Source organism: Microcebus murinus, chromosome 1 (assembly GCF_040939455.1).
Source record: "Microcebus murinus isolate Inina chromosome 1, M.murinus_Inina_mat1.0, whole genome shotgun sequence".
Lineage (NCBI taxonomy): Eukaryota > Metazoa > Chordata > Mammalia > Primates > Cheirogaleidae > Microcebus > Microcebus murinus.
In genome coordinates this window covers 156771475-156787324 of record NC_134104.1, presented here as the reverse complement: position 1 = coordinate 156787324, position 15850 = coordinate 156771475, and the positions used below count along the sequence as shown (strand labels likewise).

Here is a 15850-nt window from a genome sequence, read left to right as displayed (position 1 = left end):
AGCCGGGCATGGTGGCGCATGCCTGTAGTCCCAGCTACTCGGGAGGCTGAGGCAGAAGAATTGCTTGAGCCCAGGAGTTTGAGGTTGCTGTGAGCGAGGCTGACGCCATGGCACTCACTCTAGCCTGGGCAACAAAGCTGAGACTCTGTCTCAAAAAAAAAAAAAAAAAAAAAAAAGCACTATCTTCTTCTCCTCATTTGCAGGTTGTTCTGAAAACAAAGTCATGGTGCTGTTCTCCAATAGCCAAACCTCCATGCTCTATCATAGCCAGTTCTTGGACTATTAATAATATCCCACTAGTCAACATTCAAAGGTCAGTATCAAGGGGGAGACAATGCCCCAACTTATTACAGCAAAGCCAAAAATAACTTTAACTCTCCTATCCTGTTTTTCCCACCTTTGTAAAGGGCTCATTACCCTCCCAAGCTTTACCCATTCCCTCTTCAACCTCCCCTACATATGTAGTAAGTCATCAAGTCCTATAAATTCCAATGCAACAAGTCTGACCATCCACTCCTCCTGTGCAGATCAACTCTGTATTACCCTTTCCTATAGAATTCTAACAGATCTAATTGGTCCTCCCTATCTACAAGCCATCTCTTCTATGCACTACCAGAGTAACATACCTAAAATCAAAGGTCTGATGAATACTCTTCAGTAAAAACTTCCATCGGCCTACAGTATTCAGGTGCAGTAACATGCTGTACAGGTTTGTAGCCTAAGAGCAATAGTTCATACCATATAGTCTATGAGTATGCTAGGTTATACCTTCTAGGTTTGTGTAAGTATACTCTTATTTGCATGATGAACTTGCCTAATGATGCATTTCTGAGAACAAATCAAAATTTTAAAAATAAAAATTAATAAATTTAAAAAAATTTTAAAAAAACTTCTATCAATTCCATACTGCCCTCAAAACAAATTCTAAATTCCTCCGTAATCTGACAACCACAGGCCGTCTTTCCAATCTCACTCTGGTCATCCTCATCTGTTCAGTGCTATATCAAAGAAGACAGTTCATGATTCTCTAGTGTTTTCCATGCTTTCCCTTCTATTTTGCCTGTATTCACACTGTTACTTATAACTGTCCTTCCATCTCTGCTCAACAGTATCAGCAATCAACCTCTCTCAAAGCACAAACTAGGAAAGAAAGCAAACACATCACAGGCAAGGGTGTTATAAGAATCTAAGGAGAATATGTTTGAAAAAGAGCATTGCCTGAAGACCAAAGCCCAGCTTTGTTACTTTCTTGCTAAACTACACTGAGTAAGCCATTCACTTTTCTGAAACTCAGTTTCCTCATCTCTAAAACGTATCTACCCTACCTAACACACAAGATTATCAAGAAAATTCAGTAAGATAAATTGTGTCAAAATGCTTAGGAGGGGATGGAGATGAAGCTTAGAGGTAAATTTATAGCTTTAAATGCTTATATTAGAAAACAAATATGAAAATTAACGAGCTGTGCACATTCTTAAGAAGTTTGATGGCCAGATATGGTGGCTCACACCTGTAATCCTAGCACTCTGGGAGGCCAAGGCAAGATGATTGCTTGAGGTCGGGAGTTCAAGACCAGTCTGAGCAAGAGTGAGCTCCCCTCTCTGCAAAAAATAGAAAAATTAGCCAGGCATGGTGGCATGTGCCTGTAGGGGCACGTGTCTGTAGTCCCAGCTACTTGGGAGGCTGAGGCAGGGGGATCACTTGAGCCCAGGAGTTTGAGGTTTCAGTGAGCTATTATGATGCCACTGTACTCCAGCCCAGGCAACAGAGCAAGACTCTGTCTCAAAAAAAAAAAAAAAAAAAAAAGAAGTTTGAAAGAAAGGCAAAATAAACCCTCCAAAAATAGAAGAAAGAAAATGATAAAGCAGAAATGACAAAGAAAACAAACACAACAGATGGGATCACTGAAGCCAAAAAACAGAGTTCTTTGAAAAGGATAGTAAGATTCTTGAGAAGTTTGTGTAAACTATGAAAAACAATATAAAAGTAAGCTATTATTATCCAATACAAGTGAAATTTGAAATAAAAAGGGCTGGCATAACAGTTTCCTTTTTGAAAAGGTTTCTCAAACCTCAACACTATTGACATTTGGGCCAGATAATTGCTGGAGTGGGGGTGTGGCTGTCCTGTGCATTCTAGGCTACTTTGTAGCATCCAGGTCTCTACCCACAACATGTCGGTAGTGTCCTCACTCCACCCCCAGAAATGGTGATGACCAAAAATGCCTTTACACATTGTGAACTGCCCCATAGGATGCAAAATCATCCCAGGTTGAGAGCCACTGCTCTAAGAAAACAAAAGGGCCACATCACACTATACCAGCTAAGACTAGATCATTGATAGCAATTCCTAATCGTAGAATAGCTGCCTGCTCTACCCATTAGGACTGAGAGATGACAACAAGCCAAAGACAGAAAGAGCAAAACTGAAGAAATAGGCAGGTCTCAGATTTTTCAGCAAAATTGCATAAAGTGTTCAAGTTGAGAGGAACAGAAAAGCTATAAACAGGTAAAATAGTGGCAGAGTTGCCACAAGTAACACAAGTATCACTTTTATTTCTAGGAACAGGGTGGGGAGTGTATAGCTTTAACACAGTAGTGAAATATAAAAATGGTCCTTGTTATCTGGAGGCTTTGTTGGAAAATTAAAAAAAAAAAAAAATGGTCCTTGAGTCAAATTCCAAGAAATTAGGCATCCTAGCAGAAAAGGAGAAAAACACAGTACCTGATGGTGTATTTATCATCACTCTGAACTTCATGAGAAATAACAAATCATTTGAAAGTTTTAAAAATAACTCAATCTGAGAATTGAGTAGATATTCTTTTTTAGAAACCCTAATTGTGCTAGGTGAAGTGGCTCATGCCTATAATCCTACCACTTTGGGAGGCAGAGAATGGAGAATCTCTTGAGGCTATCAGTCAAAGACTAGCCTGAGCAACATAGCAAGACCTAATCTCTACAAAAAATAGAAAAATTTGGCCCGGTGCAGTGGCTCACACCTGTAGCACTTTGGGAGGCCAAGGCAGGAGGATCGCTTGAGATCAGGCATTCGAGACTGCATCTCTACTAATAATAGAAAGAAATTAGCCAGGCAACTAAAACTAGAAAAAATTAGCTGGGCGTGGTGGCGCACTCAGGAGGCTGAGGCAGGAGGATTGCTTGAGCCTAAGAGTTTGAGGTTGCTGTAAGCTAGGCTGACACCACAGCACTCTAGCCCGGTGACAGAGCAAGATTCTGTCTCAAAAAAAAAGGACACAGTATGTACAAATCTATTATACTAGCCAGAAACATCTAAAATCCAATCTAAACCTGACAGGACTTCTAGGGGTATCTGTAAATATAATTCTGAGAACCCAAATGATGAAAAGCAAAATGTGATATAGACATCTAGTGACTTTATCACCATTTCAAGGAACAATGAGAGCCAAGCAAGACAGTCTGATGATGTATCTTCACATTGTCACTGTCTCCCATTATTTCTACTTACAGAAATGAACTATAGAACCAGCTTGGAGGAAACTCCAACTGAATAAGTTAGCAATGGACAGCAAATGCTGTGTCAGGGGGAAAAAAGGAAATAGTCATTTCCCTGCCAGAGTTAAGGTGGAAATGGAGCAGAGATTTCTGGGCAGTATATAGGAAGGAAAATTGATTCCTAAGCCATATAACAGCTCTTGGCATGAAGGAGAACTGAAGAGAGTAACATTATCGAAGAATAAGGATCAATGCTCATCCTCCTGGAATCTGGAGAATACAGGAGTGCATTTTCCTAGGCTCCTTCAGATCCTAGTAATGATGATCTAATGCAATGTTCAGTTCCACTAGGGTAGTTTGTTATGAACAGATAAAAATTCTATTCCGGGGGGAGGGGGGAAATGGGCATTTATTGAAACCTTAAAATCTGTACCCCCATAATATGCCGAAATAAAAAAAAAAAAAAGTTAAAAAAAGAAAAAAAGAAAAAAAGAAAAAAAATTCTATTCCTCAGTCAGTAGGAAGCTTACAAACAACTAAATCCTTTAAATAAAAGGCTGGAATTAATTGAGAAGCCCTGTGGTCATCTGGCCAAACATTAGACTGAAGATTAAAAGAAAAAGTCCAATGCCACTTCAAGGAGCTGAGACCAAAGGAAATGGTGGGCTGAGCACATGAAATGGGAGGTCTAAAGGGGATCCCCTCCCAGAAGGAGCAGTTTACAGTCACTGGAAGTGGCTGAGAGGCTAGGCAGCACTGCTGAAGATGCAATAAACTTTCTAAAGTTATAGACCTGTCTGAGAATTTCTGCCCAGAAAACCTTTCATATATACACTGGCAGAATTTTGAGTATAATTTCAGAAAATTCACAGACCACTTACAGTTATCCCTCCACAACTACCACAAGGGTTCATGGCCCCCAGACTGCGAAGTCTTACCACAGGGACTCTGCCACTGACTGGGCAGGTATGCTCCCCTCTCAAATCTCTGGACCTGAGTCCATACATCTGTCAAAGTCAGGCTAAGGGTTCTTCCAGCACTAAAACAAGGCTGATAAGGAAGAACAACAATCCATTTCCTGGGAATGAGCATATGAGTTCATTGTTGCTGAGTTCCCATTCTATGTCTTCTTGCTATGGATCACCTAAGAAATTCAACTGGAAACACCATGCTCTCCCAGCAGAAATGCCATTAAAAGAAAAAATAAGGCAGCTTCTGTCACTCACTAGAGCCACTCACCATCCAGCATGTCTTCCTCATCATCCCTGTTGTGCTCCTCCACTGCCACCTCCTCCTCCTCCTCCTCCTCTTCCGCATCCTCCAGCTCCACGTCCGGGTCCAGGTCTGGATCGCTCCCTGAGACGGATTCGTCTGACATGGCTCCCAGAGGTCCTCAGTGGGCATTACCGACTCATGGTCCACTGCAGGGGTCCTAGGAGGAAGACAAGGGACATCAGAATCACCAAGGATTTCACTTAGAAGCACAAATCTTTCAAAGAAAAAAATGCTGAAAATGAATACCCTGGGTCTTTTCTGAACAAGGCAAACTAACCATACCTAAATCTCAACATTCCCTATGAGTACAGTGGTCCTGAGACATGTTTTGGTGACTGCCCAGCTCAAGTTTCTCTTGGCTGCTTCCACATGAAAATATCTTAAAGTATATCTAATATCTAAACAACAACAAAAAGTATACACCTCAGAATCCCATTTGTTCATTCTTTCCTGCATCAACTGTTTCCTAATACCAAGGGTCCTCAAACTTTTTAAACAGGGGGCCAGTTCACTGTCCTCAGACCATTGAAGAGTGCGCACTGTGGGCCTGGGACAAGTCGGCTGCAAAGCAGGACAGGCAGTAGCAGCAAAAACACCCAGAAGGCCGGATAAATGTGCTAGGCAGGCCGTAGTTTGAGGACACCTGCCTAATGCCAACTCTCTATACTTATCTACACATATACACAGATATGTATACAGATAGTACCCGACTTATGGTAGTTTAACTTTAATGATTTTTCGACTTTATTATGGTGCTGAAGTGACATACATTCAGTAGAAACTGTATTTCAGATTTTGAATTTTGATCTTTTCCCAGGGTAGTAACACACAGTACTATATTCTCTGGCGATGCTGGGCAGCTGCAGGGACCTGAAGCTCCCAGTCAGCCAAGAGATCATGATACTCTATAGTTTACTATGTTGCCAGATAATGTTGCCCAATTGTAGACAATGTAAGTGTTCTGAGCACATTTAAGGCAGACTAGGCTAAGCTATGATGTTCAGTATGTTAAGTGAATTAAATGCATTTTCAACTTACATTATTTTTAATTTATAATGGGTTTCATGGGACGTAACCCCACTGTATGTAGAGGAGGATCTATATATAATCACTATTGTAGGGTGCTATTGTAGGGTTTGGGGACACAGCAAGAAGCACAGCAAAATAGCTAAGGAGTAATAAGGACATATGTGGGCCAGGAGGAGATGCTATTTTATATAGCAGTGCCAGGGAAGTTCTCACTGAGCAGAGGCCAGCAGAAAGCAAAGAAGCCATATAGATATCTGGAGGGAATGTATTCTGGGCAGAATGAGCACCAAGGGCAGAGTCCTGGAATGACAGTGACTGGGAATACTCAGGAAATAAGAAATTGATCCTGCCTGAAGCAAGGAGAATCCAGCCTTGGAGCACAAAAAGAGGATAGTTCACTCTCCAATCACTTGAATGAAGGACTTCCAGTGGGCACTTGCTCTTTATGACACTGTCACTCTTCCCAAGTACATGGGGAACCTCAGATTCCCCACAATGCAGAATGCCCATGTGGCCATGTGTGCTCTCAGGCTCTTCTCTCTTAGCCCAGTTCCAGTTCCATTTCTTCCAAGAAGCCTTTGCCAACTTCTCCAGGCTTCTGGAATCATATTCCTTCTTCTGAACTCCAATACTCATGCTGACTACACTAACAATCTTCACTGAAGGCTGCATATGAGCTACCTAGCAAAGCGGTTTTTCTTCTTTGGCCTCATGTCCTGACCCAACAGTAAACCCCCAAGAGCAGGAATTTAGGTGGAAATTGTGGTTTTGTATCCTAGAGCTAAAAGCATGTCCTACCCAGATTATTCATTCATTCATCTGCACTCCCTCATTTTTCAACCTGCTATTTCAGGCACTATGTATGTCTGTCTGTCTATCTCTTGTTGTCTATTAGCTATAAATTTACCCTCATTCCTTCTTAAGGGTAAAAAAACAAACAAACAAACAAAACACACACACACATATAACATGGTAAAGAGATGGCTAGATGGGCAACTCCGTGATAAAGTAAATAACAGCAAAATGTTAACTTGCAGATTCACTGATCAATTCTTTCCATTTTTCTGTGTATCAAATTTTTTATAATGAAAATGGGAGAAGAGAACAAGGTAAAGAATCTTTTATAAGAAAAACTGCTGCAGACAACTACATCAACAATCCAGTCATCCTCAAATTCCTCCCATCTCCCAAAATAAAAACTAAAATACTAGTCTCTAATTATTCAATACAAAAACTATTCCAGAACTGAAATCTCTTATTAAGATTTGGACACAATTTGAAACAAAACTTCTATCTGTTCCTGAACAGAAAACAGAAAAGAAAAAGAGGTGAGAGTAGAGGAAGCAAACTGAATCATTTAGAGCTTTGGAAAACTAGAACTTTAGTTTAGCACTGCCTAGAGTTAAAAAATAATGGGAATTAAGAGTGTATTGCTAGTTGCAGTAACTCAGGCCTGTAATGCTAACATTTTGGAAGGCCAAGGTGGGAGGACTGCTTGAAGCCAGGAATTCAAGACCAGCCTGAGCAAGAGCAAGGCCCCATCTCTACAAAAAAAAATAGAAAAATTGGCCAGGTATGGTGGCACATGCCTATGGCACCTACACAGGAGGCTGAGGCAGGAGGATCACTTGAGTCCAGGAGTTTGAGGTTGCAGTGAGCTATGATGATGCCACTGCATTCTAGCAAGAACAACAAAGTGACATCTTGTCTCAAAAAAAAAGAAAGAAAGAAAGAAAAAGAAAAAAGAGTGTGTGTGTCTAAATGGTTCATATACCTAGACTCTCAAGACAACTAGAGCAAAGAACAGCTATGAAATGATTTAGTAATAAAAATTTAAATTTTTGCATTAACAGCTCACTTCCAGAAACAACTACAAAGGGCATTAAGGGGCAGGGAAGAAAGGTGATCCAAAAATACAAATTAATATAACTAATGTTGAGCTACTATCACTTAATGACTAGGCAGATTCCAAATCTCTGTAGGAAAAACTATCCTTTGTCTCTGGTTCATTTAGTAGGTTTTAAAAGGAAGTAGTAGGCCAGGAGCAGGGGCTCACGCCTGTAATCCTAGCACTCTAGGAGGCTGAGGCGGGAGGATCGCTCAAGGTCAGGAGTTTGAGATCAGCTCCAAGCAAGAGTGAGTCTCTACTAAAAATAGAAAGAAATTAATTGGACAACTAAAAATATATATATATATAGAAAAAATTAGCCGGGCATGGTGGCGCATGCCTGTAGTCCCAGCTACTCAGGAGGCTGAGACAGAAGGATTGCTTGAGCCCAGGAGTTTGAGGTTGCTGTGAGCTAAGCTGACACCAGGGCACTCTAGCCCAGGCAACAGAGTGAAACTCTGTCAAAAAAAAAAAAAAAAAAAAAAAAAAAAGACAGAAAGAAAGAAAAGAAAGAAGGAAAACAAAAGAAAAAAAATTGGCCAACTAAAAATATATAGAAAAAATCAGCTGGGCACGGTGGCACATGCCTGTAGTCCCAGCTACTCAGGAGGCTGAGGGAGGATGATTGCTTGAGCCCAGGAGTTTGAGGTTGTTGTGAGCTAGGCTGATGCCACAGCACGCTAGCCTGGGCAACAGAGTGAGAGTATGTCTCAAAAAAAAAAAAAAAAAAAAGGAAGTAGTAAATCAATTAGATATCAACAACTTTTGAAGTGAAATTTATTTCTCAACATTTGTAGTGTAATTAATTTTTGAACATTAGTATTAATATACAATAATTCATTAGTAACTACTCTGTGGAAGTCAATGTTCATAATCAGCATAACCCCTGTTTCATCCTGGACTGCTTGAGATTAAGAGTGTTTTCTTTGCAGTATGCTTAGCTGATTATAGAGTAGCTTTTAGAGAACAATTTTTAATTAGCAGATCTCTTTAGGTACTCTGAATGCCTGTCATTCTAGAGAAGAAACTGTGTGGTAGTGGAATGACAATCACTTAGAGGTAAACAGTAACAAGGAAAAGCCTTCTATATACTCTCAGTTAACAAACATCTTCAAAACAAGCCCCAAGCTCCTAACAGAAGCAAACATCAATTAAACATCCAATAACCACACATACTAGTAGAATATGAGAGTTATTTATCCAGCCTCCTCCTCAAAATATTTTAAAAACAGAGGATACTTTAACCCTTTGCACTCAGATGTCGAGTGTGACTCGACACGGTTAGCATCGGTAGTGGCTCGTATGTCGAGCCACACTCGACAGGTAGTTTCACCACGGGGGAAACGGGGATTTTTGTCTATTTTTCCAGTATCTTTTCTTGTTTTCATTAGCATGAAAGGACAAGTAAAATGTAAATGCAGAAATGGAACACTAACTTCCAGGGGTAGATTATTATCCACTAACTTAGAGCAACGTTTAGATGGAAAGCTCCATATAATCTCACCTCACCCTAACAAAAAACACAAAGATTGTGTTGTTTGTTCTAACAGAAAAATCAAAGGAGGAAGAAGAGAGACGATTTATAGTCACAAAAAATGTAAATGTAAACCAGGTCTTCATGTGGGTGAATGTTTCAAAAAATATCACACCATGAAAAATTACAGAGATTAAAATTACTCTTTGAATGTATCAATAATTTGAAATATAAAAAAATCCAAATAAATAAGGTTGTATGAAAAGAAACTCCAGTTTTTTATTCTATTGCTGCGCTTTGTAAAATCTGGGGTATTAAAAAAATTAAATCCCGAGTAGAATAAAGGAATTGAGAAAAAAGCAAGCAAGTGCAAAAGGTTAAAATAGTATCCAGGCCATCAGATATCAACAACAGAGAAGAGATTGGAAAGTGGTGGAGTTCCTAAATCCCATCGAATTTAGTTTTTCTCTTTCCCTCCCTGCTACCAGTCACTAAATTTCTTTACAAAGGTGACACAGCTCTCTTCTCAGCTCTTTAGAACAATAGTAACTACTTAAGGGGTAGGTTTTGCTGTTACTGATCTCCTTCAAAAAGGCAACAAAGAGAAAACAGCTGAGAAAAAGCTGGTCTTAAGAGGCAGCAGCACAACTGCCTTCTGTTTCTAAGGGGTTTTATACACACATACAGATACCTCCACATGGACATAGGCTTTCAGAATACAGGGAAGGCAGCACTGATTTAAGAACTTAGCTCTTAGTAGAATTGTTAGACAGACATGAGGTGAAAAGATGATAAGGAAAAAATGCACCTCCCTTATTTGTTCTTCATTCCATGTAAACTACTGCTACTCCAGTGAAGAGGTGCTCTGTCTCCAATACACAGAGAAACTAGGAGAGTGATTATGATTGTGCTGTACTTTAATGACTTGTGTTCCTACAAAGCAAATTCTGGGAACCAAATTCTATTTTAATGAAACTGGAGAACTAGCTATTTAAAGGAACTCTAAAGAGAACCCTCTGAAAAGCAAATATTCAACCCCTAAGCATGTTAATAAATCTACAGTTTAATATATTGAGGTTGCTAAAAGGAGGCTATAATTATGAAGAAACCCACAACTAATCCCAGTCCAGCCTCTCACAGCAATCTTGAGTGAAGGAAAAGGTTGTTCGGCCATGCTAAATTCAAAGAGAGCAACAACCTGTCTATATAGCAGTGCCTGGCCAAGAAACAGTGGAATTAATTATTTGGGCACAGCCCTTAGAGATATGTGGGAGTTGGGAATGGAGGTGTAGAAGAAGAAAGAAGAAACACACACACACACACAAGCAAAGCCTTTGTTCATAAAGCAGACCATGCTTAGAGAGTCCACACTGAAATCACAGGACTGCAGGTGCACATACACTACCTCCTCACTGTGGGGCTGCTTGGAATTTCAAAGATGTCCTTATGGACTTTGGCAGCATCATGATCCTACCTTTTAAATAAAAGAATCCTTCCCAAACCACCATGTCCTCATTACTTTTGGTGACTGTGAGTAGTGCTCAATTTCCTCAAATGGTCTCAAGGCAATTAAATAGCAAGTGCAACTTTTTTTTTCCACGAAGAATAAATAAATAGAAACCCTGGATTTAAGCTAATTTACGGGTGGGAGGTGGGTTTTTTAAATGCAGGAAAACATTCAATCCAAAGTTTGGGGCAATATCCCTCCAAAAAAACCTATTAGTGAAAGAATTTTTTTTTTTTTTTTTTTGAGACAGAGTCTTGCTTTCTTGCCCAGGCTAGAGTGAGTGCCGTGGCATCAGCCTAGCTCGCAGCAACCTCAAACTCCTGGGCTCAAGCAATCCTCCTGCCTCAGCCTCCCGAGTAGCTGGGACTACAGGCACGCGCCACCATGCCCAGCCAATTTATATATATATATATATATATATAGTAGTTGGCCAATTAATTTCTTTCTATTTTTATAGTAGAGACGGAGCCTCGCTCAGGCTAGTTTTGAACTCCTGACCTTGAGCAATCCGCCCGTGTCGGCCTCCCAGAGTGCTAGGATTACAAGAATGAGCCACCACACCCGGCCTAGAATTTATAATATATAATTAAAAGATAAAAGAAAGAGTACAATCCACATATAGTACTCACTGAGTACCCACAGGATTCTTCCAGTCTGCTAAGAGTTCCTCTGTGGACTGTTTTTTTTTTTATTATTATTATTTTTCTTTTTATTTTTTTCTCTGTGGACTGTTAAAGTTATTTCAAAACACTTTTTCTATGCAAGACAATGCACTGCTTGAATCGTACCCAATGTGTACTTCAAATCTCCATGTAGTCCAGATGCCTTTTGAGTATACCAGTTACTTAAAAACACATTTAGATATACCCAAAGCAGCCACAGAGCTAAAGTGACATGGCTCAACATATTTTACTTGGAAATATGAGACTTTTGGTGATTTGGACCTTAAGACAAAATAAGAAAGGAAAGGTGAACAAATGCATTCAAGACTCCAAGGAGCAGGGCCACAGGAGATAACTATATTCAAAAGGCCATGGAGCCTGGCCCAGGAATCGGCACCAAGCACAGTAGAGGCACTAGAGACATGTTTACAGAATCAGTTAAGAAATCTAAATTCCAGCCAGAACTCTATAGGTAATTAGCTGCATGACTTTGGGCAAGTCAGCTCTCCCTCAGCTTCAAGTATTCCTCTTATTCCAGCCCTGGAGAGAGATGGGCCTGAGTTAACCTTCAAGATCTCTTCCAGATTCTAAGACAGCAGTTCTCAAAGGGTGGTCCAGGGACCTGGGGGTCCTTGAGATCCTTTCAATGGAGTCACAAAATCAAAACCGTACATGGTTTAAAGAGCGATTCAAAGTGCATGACAGACCAGAGTTTTGGCAAAGTATTAAAGAATACACACAATTATCTAAAAAGACTATTAAAACACATTCCTCCCTTTTCCAGATACATTTCTGTTTGAGGTTGGTTTTTCTATATGTACTTCAACAATGTAATAAGTCAACAACAAAACAGTAAGTCACAACAGACTAGATATACATCGGAGAATCAGCTGTCTTTATTTAGCCAGACATTTTCAAATTTTCAAATGTGTAAAACAATCCTACTCTTCTAATTTTTTTGTTTTAGAAAAGTTATTTTTCGCCGGGCGCAGTGCCTCACACCTTATAATCCTAGCTCTCTGGGAGGCCGAGGCAGGTGGATTGCTCAAGGTCAGGAGTTCGAAAGGAGCCTGAGCAAGAGCGAGACCCCATCTCTACTATAAACAAAAAGAAATTAATTGGCCAACTAATATATATAGAAAAAATTAGCCGGGCATGGTGGTGCATGCCTGTAGTCCCAGCTACTCGGGAGGCTGAGGCAGGAGGATCGCTTGAGCCCAGGAGTTTGAGGTTGCTGTGAGCTAGGCTGACACCACGGCACTCACTCTAGCCTGGGTAACAAAGTGAGACTTTGTCTCAAAAAAAAAAAAAAAAGAAAAGTTATTTTTCATTTTTTTTTTGTTACAATTTCTCATGGTTGATATTTTTCATTAAAAATGTTATTTATGGCCAGGCGCGGTGGCTCACGCCTGTAATCCTAGCTCTCTGAGAGGCCGAGGTGGGCGGATCATTTGAGCTCAGGAATTCGAGACCAACCTGAGCAAGAGCAAGACTCCGTCTCTACTATAAATAGAAAGACATTAATTGGCAAACTAATATATATAGAAAAAATTAGCCGGGCATGGTGGCGCATGCCTGTAGTCCCAGCTACTTGGGAGGCTGAGGCAGGAGAAATGCTTAAACCCAGGAGTTTGAGGTTGCTGTGAGCTAGGCTGACGCCATGGCTCTCACTCTAGCCTGGGCAACAAAGTAAGACTCTGTCTCAAAAAAAAAAAATGTTATTTATGTTAACATGAGTTTATTATTTTTAAATACATTAACATTTTTTAAATTCTGTTTTAATTTCTAATAGAGCAAATGTTGTTTGATATAACCCACATAAACAAAAGCTCCTTGGGGTCCTCAATAACTTTTAAAAGTATAAAAGCGTCCTAAGGCCCCAAAATTTGAGAACTGCTATTCTAAGACTACAAGACTCTAAGATTTTTGTTTCCTTCCTCAAATTTTCAGATATCATTAAGAAAGAAAAACTGGTATTTTTAAAATGTAGTAATCAGAAGACTAAATTACATGAACAACATAAAACATTTGAACTATTTCATACTGTATTCAAATAAAAAAGCCGTAAGATTAATCTGATGTATAAATGACATACACACAGTTTATTTTATAAATGTAATTAGCCACCAAAGGCAAACTTTCTCAATGAGTGAAGTTAATGTTATATTTGCAAAGTTGAATTTTTACTTTCACCACTGAATCCCGTCTATCTGCACTGCATGTGGCCAAGGTGGCCAGGCAGTGTCTCATGCCTACAATCCCACCACTTTGGGAGGGTAAAGCAGGATGATTGCTTGAGGCCTGCGCAAAATATCGAGATCCCTGTCTCTACAAAAAAAAATGATTAGCTGGGCACAGTGGCGTGTGCCTGTAGTCCCAGCTATTCAGGAGGCTGAGGTGGGATGATCCCTTGAGCCAGGAGTTCAAGGTTACAGTGAACTATGATGGGGCCACTGCACTCCAGCCTGGGAGACAGAGAGAGATCCTGTCTCAAAACAAAATAAAAATAAAAATGAGTGAAATAATACAATATATTTTTAAATTAAAAATAAATAGATTAATTAAATAGCCAAGCGCTGAGATTCCCTGTGCTCCCCTGCAAAAGCCTAGGCCCTTCATCCAAGAGGGCCTTCATCCATGTCACTGAGCAGCATATACCTGCAGGATCAGTCCCAGGTGTTTTGAGTAAATAGGAATAAAGTTCTGGAAGGCCACTGAGAGGAGAGCAAATAAAAGACTCATTTCATTCTTCCATGGAATCATGGCCAGCAGGGGGAAAAAGGCAGTGGGGCTGGGAGAACAATTGGGTTGCGAAGAAAGAGATGAGCTAAAGCAGAGATAACAGCTGGGGCAATGAGAAGCCTGTGTGACACAAATACTGCCCCACCCTCTAGAATCCCAAGCTCTGAAATATTCACACATACACATATTAAAACATCAGACCAAGGCCGGGCGCGGTGGCTCACGTCTGTAATCCTAGCACTATGAGAGGCCGAGGCAGGCGGATTGCTTGAGGTCAGGAGTTCAAAACCACCCTGAGCAAGAGCGAGACCCCATCTCTACTATAAATAGAAATAAAATTAATTGGCCAACTAATATATGTAGAAAAAAATTAGCCGGGCATGGTGGCACATGCCTGCAGTCCCAGCTACTCGGGAGGCTGAGGCAGGAGGATTGCTTGAGCCCAGGAGTTTGAGGTTGCTGTGAGCTAGGCTGACGCCACGGCACTCACTCTAGCCTGGGCAACAAAGTGAGACTCTGTCTCAAAAAAAAAAAAAAAAAAAAACCATCAGACCAGTATAATACAAAGGTGGTAAAAAAGGGCAAAAAAAAGAAAGATCTGTGAATACAGAGGATGATGCAAGAATGCAAGCAATACTGGCGAAATATGTTACTGTCCACCTTGTGAGCACTGTATCTCTTTCCACACGGCTCTAACTTCATCCCAAGGAGATTACAGACATAAAGGCACACATGTCAGGGACATAAGGGCCCCTTTCTTCAGGTTTCCTTAAGCCTAAGCCAGCTCTGAGTTCAGATCAGCCTAAAAGCAAATCAGGTTTATCTGCTAGATGATGAGACTGAACAGGCTTGGAAAGAAGCCAAATCATGCTCAATATCTCATCCTTCCAACTCCCTGATCAGCACTACCTCCACTCCCCGTCACCAGGCTCCTCCTTCTTCTGAGAGCTCTAACTATCACAGAGCCTTGGAGCTCAGTCTAGGTCCTTTCAAGCCCAGAAAAATACAAGCCATGCACAGATAGGGTGTTTTTCCCTTCATAGCCCCTCAAACATTCAGCATGAACTGTGAAAAAGACTGTATCTAGTCAAACTACCCACCAGATGTGATCCTGAAAAGCTCTATGCAAGTAGCACTTCAATAAATCAAAGCTCTCTTAAATAAGACTATGGCAGAGACCCTATATGAATCCTTTCATAATACGAATAATAATCACTGATAGATTTTCTGAGTCAATGCTGATCACTTTGGATTTTCAATTATCAATTCTTTTAAAATAGCTACACTTACTTGCTATACAGGTTGTTTGTAAACTGCAGTTTTTCCTACTTTATCTACAAATAAAGGTTTTAATGAATGACAACTATTTTGTGATATGTACTCTTATATTTTCAAAATTTTCTACAGAAAACAACACAAATACTATTATTGCATTTACATGGTTATTCACTTTGACTTTTCCAGTAACTCAGGCACTCTGTGCATTTAGCTTCTCAAAGACATAATAAGTAAACTCTCCTGGCTCTGCTTCTCATAGTTCTAAAATGAACAGTTAATGTTAGTAAGCTGCAGACCCTTTATGGTCCCAGTGGTATAATATAAAATATATTCGGTCCTTGTCCCTGGTTCCTAGCACAGAATTCCTAAAACCCCAGGAATTTCCTGAGTGATAGGAGTAACTTTGTTATTCATAGTGAGCCCACACAGATCACACCAGAGTTTATGCTAATGAAGTAACTTGGGGTGGGGCCCCTAAAGAGCCTCAGGATGGAACTGGTCAACAGAAAGGCCAAGTGACT

The 15850-nt window shown here is 40.3% G+C and overlaps 1 protein-coding gene across 3 annotated transcripts in view; it reads right to left on the bottom strand.

The window, feature by feature from the left end:
* The window catches only part of RAD54L2 (RAD54 like 2), a 120788-nt gene that overhangs the window by 66913 nt on the left and 38025 nt on the right, over positions 1–15850 (bottom strand). For all 3 annotated transcript variants that reach the window (XM_012771424.3, XM_012771439.3, XM_012771438.2), the window contains one exon: positions 4714–4906. In XM_012771424.3, the coding sequence (XP_012626878.1) occupies positions 4714–4852 (139 nt within the window). In that variant the 5' untranslated portion in view covers positions 4853–4906. The remainder of the gene's footprint in view (positions 1–4713; positions 4907–15850) is intronic.